Genomic DNA, 9,020 nt, shown 5'->3' with positions numbered 1-9,020 from the left:
CAGGAAACACCATCAGAGCACTCCTGACATATGGTTGTCAAGCCTCTGCTTAAAGACCTCTAAAGAAGGAGACTCCACCACACTCCTTGGCAGCAAATTCCACTGTCGAACAGCTCTTACTGTCAGGAAGTTCTTCCTAATGTTTAGGTGGAATCTTCTTTCTTGTAGTTTGGATCCATTGCTCCGTGTCCGCTTCTCTGGAGCAGCAGAGCAGCAACATCCTGTAGATCCCCATAACACAGAGGAATCTCGGTCGTCCCTGCCTTGCATGCTGCTGCCCTCCTAGCCTCCGCTGGTCACGGTTGCTCTAGGCCCAGACAGTTCTCCATGCAGTGCGTCGAACCAAACATCAGAGATCGTTGATGCCAGGAAACCACCGGATCGTGCAGAGCCAACCAGCTCATGCCCAGTATGATAGGCGGACTTGCCAACGTGGCCACATGAAAGGCGATGACCTCAGAGTGGGTGGACACCCGCATCCTCATGGGAGGCGTTTGATGGGTCACTTCACCCCCCAACAGCTCTCTGCCATCAATGGTGGTGACTTGCAACGGAAAGTCCAAAGGCCTCAGGTTCAGTTGGTGCTGCACTGCAAACTCTTCGCTGAAAAATGACGTGGATGCTCCTGAATCCACCAAGGCAAACTCCGCCACTGCGTGGCCGTTCGGGAGTTCCAGCACCACCTTCAGTACTATGCTTTCTTTGGGGTGTCCAATCCGAGGGCTTTCACTGTTGCTCCAGCCTGGCTGTTGCCCCGGTTCACCACCAGCAAGGCGTCCCCGTTTCCCGAAGTCTGGGGTGCTTCTGCTTCTGCCTCTGCCTGTTGAGTGGCCCCAACCATTCCCTGCCAGTTACGACGTTCCGGACACACTCTGGCAAAGTGCCCGGCTTTCTGACACAAAAAACATTTCTTGGCTGCTTGCCAGTCTTTTTTCTCTTTCCCGCCCGGCTGTTGGGCTTTTGAACTTTCCCCCGCGTGGGCTGCATCTATTTCCATGGGCTCCTGCAGTTGCTGAGCTTCGGAAGCAGCTGCCGGCATTTCAGGAATGTGGTTACCATGGAAACTCCGGCCCTTGCCCTGCTTCCTCTCCCGCAGTCTGGCTTCCTGCCTCAGCCCCACCGCTAGTGCAGCCTGTTAGGATATTTCCATTCCACCTTAAAAGGGAGCAGGCTTTGTGAGTCACAGAGTCTGCATATTTCCTGCAGGAAGTTTATGTTGTCTGTTGCTTTCGTTTCTCTCGGTGCCTGAACGCGGAAGCAGGCAGTCATGTTTTTTCTCTGTTCTGACTAACGCAGAATAAACTTATAAATAATGCTCTCCTGCGTGCATCTTTCGCTGTGCACTATCTGCTGATAAGAGCATGCATCAGCTCTGGAATGTGGCAACCTATTTCTGGAGCTCGTGTCGCTAATTGCTGATACTGCGTGTCTACGGGAGATCGATGGACGTCCGGAGGTGACGTGGGGCCATGATGGACTTTGTCTCCCTGGCAGTATCCCAACAACAGGTTTTGGGCCCAGATTCACAGCACTTACAGGAGAGTAAGACTGCGAGAGAGATATGTGGAGGGAAAGCGAAAGTGAGGCTTTTCGTTGCCGCGGCAAGAGACTTTGATATCCGGCTGGCTTAATTGGCCTGGGAATCGAGCCAAACAGAATTCGTGATTAATGAGCTGCCGAGATAAGAAGTCTCTGAAGTGAAAAGGACTCACGGCTCAAGTAAAGAGCTGGAATGGAGTTTTTCCAAGCTTCTGAGGCTGCTGAGTGCCCAAAGCTAAATGGCCACAATTATGAGACCTGGGCTGTGTGGTGTGAGAGTTTGTTGCGACAGTTTGGAGTGTGGCATACTGTGTGTGAAGCCCCTCCAGTTCCTCTGACAGATAGATGGAAGGCCCAAAATTCAAAGGCCATAGATGTAATAGTCTTGTCCGTCACTCTGGAGGAAATTAAAACGCTGGCTGGCAATGCTACAGCACGTCAGATGTGGAATGCTTTGAAAGTAGCTCATCTGCCTGTCATCCCAGCCCAGAGTTTGACTGCATCGGAGGTCCTGGCTGTTTCCCAGAATGAGAGTGTATGCAGGGATGCCGAGGGCACCGGTTGCAAGCTGCAAGGGGAGCTGACTGTGATGTCATCCCAGGCAGCATTCCAGCCTCCAGGGGGAGCCAAGGAGTTGGCAGCTCAGAGCTCTGTTTCTCATGGGAGCCAAGGTCATCCTCACAGATACCGGAAGGCCAGAAGTAAACAGAGACAGATGCCTGCTGATGGCCCGAAGCAGAAGGGGGGTGTAAAGCCCACGTCAGTGGAAAACAAGGCTTTGTTTGCTGGCACAGCTTAACCAAAGGCTAAAGGCAAGTCTGATGGCCAGGAGCAGGGGGGCAAGCATCAAAAGCCCACGCCGGTGAAAAACAAGGTTTTGCTTGCTGCAAAAGCTGCTCCAAAGGCCAAGGCCAGATTTATTGTGCATTCAGGATGCACCCACCATCTCGCAAAAGATAAGCATCTTTTTATCTCCTTCAAGCCTCAAGATGGAGAGATCCACCTGGGGGACTTCCGGGGTGACGCCACCGGCAATGGCGGACTCCCTCTGAAATGGAGGGACAAGCTCCGCGCGAAACGTGTCTTTCCCGCTACGGTGAAGTGGGGACCCTTTAGAAATCACAGGCGGATGAAGCCTGTGACCTTGGGACTCGGCGGCACCTTTAGCGCCCCCCCAACCCGCAAAGGAGCCCAATAACGGGCTCCGAAGCGAAGAGGGGGAAGTGGCGCGGTGCTGAGAGTCTACCGCTATTTCCGTGGAGTGAGTACCTAAACTTGGGAAAATCGAACCACAATTTAAGGAACTGGGAAAAGAAAGGAATTGGACTAAAAAATGCATTACAATTCGGTACTGAAACGGGAAGGTCTAACAGGAAGTCAACCTTCCGTTTTTTTGTAATTTGAACAAAGCAAAGACAAAGTAAACTAGAGTTTTGAAAATCATTTTAAAGGAGTGGATTTCATCATCTAAAATAGCTGAACCTCCCCTTCGGCAGCAGGAGGAGAAGGGGGTGCTTTCTTTGAACTGTTTTAACCTGCAGAAGTAAGTTTAAAACAAAGTAATTTTCCACCCTCCTGACCCAGGGAGCGGGGTGTCAGGACTGACGTTTGAAGCTCACTGACCAGGACAGAAGTTGTTTGACAGATAGTTAAAAGAAGAAGAAAAGCTGCAATTCCACTGTTTCTTTTTGCAACTTAAAAATAACAACGATTGACAAAGTATCTAAAAGTAAAAGAAACTTTGGGGCTGGATTTGCAACAGAAGTTTTCCCTCTAGGGGGAGATAGTGAAACTGTAACTAGGGATTTTCCAGCCGTTACAGTATAACCTGTGGGAACTGAATGGTGACCCTGAAGGACAATGTACTCAGAAATGTTGTTGTGCGCTTTTCTCAAAACAAATGCTCTACTGGAAGAATTCCATGAGGGAATGAATTTGATGACTGACTTGGTTGGGAATCTTAAGCAGACTGGGAAATCTTGGACAGGCAGTAGAAAAAAGTATGGAGTTTACCCAGGATTTATACCAAGATTGTGCCTTGTTAGAACAGATGAAAGAAGAGGATTCTGCTGAACCTTGGGAGTCAGAAATGGAGCCACAGACGGAGGTTGCGGCCCTGCAGGAACATGAATCTTTGGAATTGGCAACTGGCTTTCGAAAAAATCAGACTCGGAAAGAAGAAGTTTGGATCGGACTGGAAATGGGGTGTTGGATTGACCCCCCTGAGCAGGGACTTTCCGAGTCTGGTAGTGGACTGTGAGAGGCTTGGAGATATGGGGATTCCAAAGTCTGGAGGGGCTTTGAAACATGCTTTTAAGTACTACATGGAGCTCAGTTTGGACTGTGGAAAAGGGGCCTTTTGGTTGGAAGGAGGCAAAAGCATTATTAAATTGGAGATCACACGAGTGAAAAGAAAATATGAAGAAAAACAGTGGAAGGGACGTGGAAGAGATTTAAGAGCCTCGGATATAAGATCACCAGGTTAATGTGCCAGTTTAATGGGATAAATGGACTGACAAACCAGGGACCTGGGGGATGGGACGTTGGATGAAGATTTTCTTTTTCTTTTTCTTCTTTTTTGTTATTAGGATTATCCTACATAATTGAAGAATACTAGATGGATGTAGGAAATGAAACTGCTTGGCTCTGGTATAAAAGTTTAAGGGATTAGGAAAGAATATAATGGTTAAGAGAAGTTATTAAAAATAAGATTTAGGTTAAGGTTTTTATAGGACAATGAGGAGAATAGAGTAAGGTAATGTAATGAAAGATTAGAATAGGGTAAAAACTGGATGGTAAGGATTTGCTGAACTAACAAATTGAACTGGAATACAAAAAAGGGAGGTATGAGGAGGTCTGGGAAAATAAGTGTATGGAACATATGTTACGAAAATTAATGTGTTTTTAACTGTTTTTCTTTTGTATGTTTTTCTTTTTTGTATTTTTTTATTTTTCATTTTTCTTGTTATAATTTGGAAAACTCTAATAAAATATCTTTTTTAAAAAAAAACAACAACAAGATGGAGAGATCCACCTGGCTGACAGAAAGACGTTACGTATTGCAGGAGAAGGGACTGTGAAACTGGCAAGTCTGCACACTACCATCAAAGATGTACTTTATGTTCCAGGTGCTGCAGACAATTTGCTCAGTGTCCCACAGCTGACTGGGCGTGGCTTTGAGATTTCCTTCAAGAGGAGCGTCTGTGTCATCAGGAAAGGCAAAGAGGACATTTTGCATGTAAAGTTTATGGATGGTTTGTTCTGTTTAACTTATGAAGACAATGGTGCTGTTGCTGTGTCTAATGTTGATTCTTGTTGTGTTGCACAAACTAACAAAGTTCTTCATGCAGGATGCATTCATGATGCACACAGAAGGTTTTGTCACATCTCTTGGCAGGCACTGGCCAAGATGCCTGAGTTGGTTGAGGGTTTGAATATCAAACCCTGTAAGTTTCACATGAAATGTGTATCTTGTGCAGAGAACAAGGTGAAGGTTGCTCCAAAAGGCAAGGAGTCTAGCAGGCAGGCTTCCAAACCCTACCAGCTAGTCCACACAGACCTGGTTGGTCCACTTGCGCCCTCTTTGGGTGGAGCAAGGTACTTCATGGTTCTAATTGATTCTTTTTCCAGGTACATTCATGTGTTTATGCTCGAGCAGAAATCGCAAGCATTTCCTAGGTTCAAGGCATTCTGTGCTTGGTTGGAGATTGTTCACGGTAAACGTATCGGCTGTCTCTTTACTGATCGGGGCGGGGAGTTCACTTCTCAGCAGTTTGAAGCTTTCCTGACTGAGAAGGGAATCCAGCATGACTTGTCAACGCCTAGATCGCCATGGATGAATGGGCTTGCGGAGCGAGCAAATCAAACGTTGCTGCAAGGACTGAAAACCTTGTTGCATGATGCCAATCTCCCTGAAAAGTTTTGGGGGGAGGCTCTGTCGACTTTTGTTTACACCTTTAATCGCAGATTGTCATCACCTATTGGTTGTACTCCATATGAGAAGATGTTTGGTAAGAAACCTTGCGTCAAGCACATGAGAATCTTTGGTTCTGGGGACTTCCGGGGTAGCGCCATCGGCAATGGCGGACGCCCTCTGAATTGGAGGGACTAGCTCCGCGCGAAACGGGTCTTTTCCGCTATGGCGAAGTGGGGACCCTTTTAAAAATCACAGGCGGATGAAGCCTGTGACCATGGGACTCGGCGGGCACCCTTAGCGCCCCCCCAACCCACAAAGGACCCCACTAACGGGCTTCGAAGCGAAGAGGGGGAAGTGGCGCGGTGCTGTGAGTCAACTGCTATTTCCGTGGAGCGAAGCCGCACAGCCGTTGCCGGAGAGCGCTCCCTTTTTCCTGGGACAATTTGGCTTCTAAAATAAGCACCCGTGAGTACTTAAACTTTGAACAATTGGACTTTAAATAAGGACTGGTGAGCAGAAAGGAATTGGACTTAAAATTTTTATTTCAATTTGGTACTGAAACGGGAAGGTCTAAACAGGAAGTCAGCCTTCCGTTTCTTTGTAAACAGAATAAAGCAAAGACAACGTAAACTAGAGCTCAGAAAATCGCTTCTAAAGGATTGGCTTTCATCATTTAAAATTGTTGAACCCCCCTTCAGCAGCAGGAGAAGAAGGGGGATCTTTTCTGGACTGTTTAAACCTGCAGAAGTGAGTTTAAAGTAAAGTAACTTTCCATCGTCCTGATCCTGGAGCGGGGTGTCAGGACTGACGTTTGAAGCTCATTGACCAGAGACAAACGCTTTTGACAGATAGCTAAAAGAAGAGAAACATAGTGATTTCATTGTTTCCTTTCGCACCTTAAAGGAACAAATATTGACAAAATATCTGAAAAAAGGAAACTCTGTTGCTAGACTTGTCTTTAAAAGAAAGATTAAATAGAAGTTTTCCCCCTAGAGGGAGACTGTGAAACTGTAACCAACTCCTGGGAGCTGGCAGCTGTTACAGATTACAATTGTGGGAATAGACATCTGACCTTCAGGACAATGTATTCAGAAGCTCTGTTGTGTGCTTTCTATAAAACAAATGCCCTACTGGAACAGCTACATGAGAAGATGAATTTGATGGCTGATTCGATTAAAAATTTTGAACAGGCAGTGGGAAAATATGTGGAGCCCACCCAGGAATTAAATCAGGAGTGTGCCCTGACAGAACAGGCCCAACAGGAATATGAACTTTTAGATTTGACAAATTGTCAGAGCTGCTTCCAGATCCTAGCTCACAGAGGATCACGCTAGCCAGCGATCATTTAGTAAAAGTCTTTATTGAGTTACAGTTTCCATTCTCAAGCTGCTGCGTGCAACTCTACGTCTTATGGGTTAGACCGGCGAAGTTCCGTCTGAGTCTCCGCCCCTTGTACACCAACTTAATATCCTAGCCTTACTCCACCTTTTCCGCCTGACTGTTCTTCTCTGGGTCCCTCTGCCCCCCGGGGTCTCTTCCTTCCTGGGTTCTTCTGACGCCGACCCCCCGGACCCTCCTGTCTCCTTGCGCCGGGCTTTAGGACCTGGCTCCCTTTCCGGGCTGCTTACTGCGCCACCTTCCTGTGCATTTGAACTTGGCGCGCGCGCCCAACCTTCCACTTTCCGTCTGACCGTTTCCTCGCTCCCCGATGGAGGTGTGGCCACTCCTGACTCGTGCCCTCCCTCCTGTTGTGAGCTGCCAGCGCTTGATACCTGACGCCCTTCCTCTCCCCTGCTCTCTGTTGGTGATGCTGGTCCCGATTTCCAACTGCTCCCCTCTGAGCCCCCTCTGGCCCTTTCCTCCTGGGGTGTCCCCCTAGGCTCCCCCCTTGCCCTGGCCACTGGTGCTCCTTTCTGTGAATCTTCTGATTCACTGGAAAGACTCGGAGATCTCGGGTCGTCGTCATCACTCATCCTTTCTTCTGCCTCCTCCCCTTCGCTCTCTGTTTCCTCCCTTGCCCTTGCCTCTGCTCCTGAACCCCTGACATCCATCCCCCCTCGAAGCCCCCTCTTCCCCCCTCCCCTCCTTCCGGTGCGGGAGCTGGGTGCTGCCGTGTCAGGGGGACGAATGTCGGATACAGTTCGCTTCCCGTGGCGGGCCTCCATCTGAAGTCTTCCGGTTCTTCCTCCCTGCTCTCGTCGACGACGGTCACCTCCGCTTCCATCTCTGTGCCGCCGTGCTCGAAACCCGGGTCGTCCCCGAATACGTCCATGTCCGTCTCTCCCTCGCTTCCTTCTGGGGACGTTGCTCGTCCTGGACCCTCCAGCCACTTTCTGCGCCACTGCTCCTCTGGTCTATCGTCCCACCAATACGAGGGTTCTGAGACAGATCCCGAGGGTGACCCCTCCGGGGAACGTGCGTCTCGTGTCGGTTCCTCGTCCGAGTCGAACCCCCGGAACGTGCTGGCTGAAAGCGTGGGCGTGAAAAGCCAGTCGTCGAAAAAATCTGCTGGCATGGGCCTATGTGGGAAGAGGGCATGAAACTCTTCTTTGAGCAGAGGTTCGTCTAAAGCGTAGCCCGGCACCCAGCTGTTGGCACTGGCCGGGGTGCCCTCCTTGGCGAGAAGGTATTCTACCCCCTCTTCCCCCCATCTGGAGTCCAAAATCTCCGTGACTTCGTTGATGTGCTCCTCCTGTGCCACTCCCCCTTGCTCGGTTCTCTCTCGGAGCGGACTCGGTGCCGTTCCTGGTTCCTGAAACCTGTGAGGTGCCTTGTAGGGAGTGAGCACCGATCTGTGGAACACCGGATGCATCCTGGAGCCCTCCGGAAGCGCCAGCCTGAAAGCCACCGGGTTGACCTGCTCTTCGACTTGGTAGGGCCCCAGTTGTTTATGCCCTAGTTTCTTCTTCGCCAACGACCTGGCCGGCACTGCGTGGGCTGCTAACCAGACCCAGTCTCCCACATGGATCTCTTCGCCAACCCTCCTGTGTTTGTCCGCTTGTACCTTGTATGCGTGCTTAGCCAGCTCCAGGTGCCGCCGAAGCTGATCGTGGACTTCCTGCAATTCCGACGCGAACGCATCTGCTGTCTGCGGCTCCTCCTCCCCCATTCTTTCCAGTCCTGGGAAGGTTCTGGGGTGCCTCCCGTTGTTGGCGAAGAACGGCGTGACCCCCGTGGACACGTGCTTCGTGTTGTTGTAGGCGAACTCGGCGAGAGGCAGGTAATCCACCCACGTCGCAGGCTGTTGATTCGCATAACATCTCAGGTACTGCTGCATGATGGCATTGACCCGCTCCGCTTGCCCGTTGGTCTGCGGGTGTCTAGCCGAAGCCAGGTTGATCTTGACGTTCAGGAAGCTCATCAGCTTCTGCCAGAAGTTCGAGATGAACTGCCGCCCCCGGTCGGACAGTATAGACCGCGGCAGACCGTGAACCCTGAACACGTGATCTGTGAACAGTTTGGCGGTTTGTTCCGCCGTGGCCACCTTCGCACACGGGATGAAATGTGCCATCTTGGAGAACAAGTCCACCACCACTAGCACTGCCGTCTTGCCCCTCGAGCTGGG

The 9,020-nt window shown here is 50.0% G+C and overlaps 1 protein-coding gene across 1 annotated transcript in view; it reads left to right on the top strand.

Annotated features, from left to right (window-relative positions):
- Positions 1–1,276: 1,276 nt before the first annotated feature.
- Positions 1,277–9,020, top strand: part of LOC309523263 (uncharacterized protein) — a gene marked incomplete at its 3' end in the record, with an annotated part of 70,746 nt that continues 63,002 nt past the window's right edge. The window contains exon 1 of the mRNA XM_082207046.1: positions 1,277–1,817. Coding sequence (XP_082063172.1) covers positions 1,733–1,817 — 85 coding nt within the window. The 5' untranslated portion in view covers positions 1,277–1,732. The remainder of the gene's footprint in view (positions 1,818–9,020) is intronic.

Source organism: Podarcis vaucheri (assembly GCF_965113315.1).
Source record: "Podarcis vaucheri genome assembly, chromosome: W".
Lineage (NCBI taxonomy): Eukaryota > Metazoa > Chordata > Lepidosauria > Squamata > Lacertidae > Podarcis > Podarcis vaucheri.
This window is presented reverse-complemented; position numbering and strand designations above follow the sequence as displayed.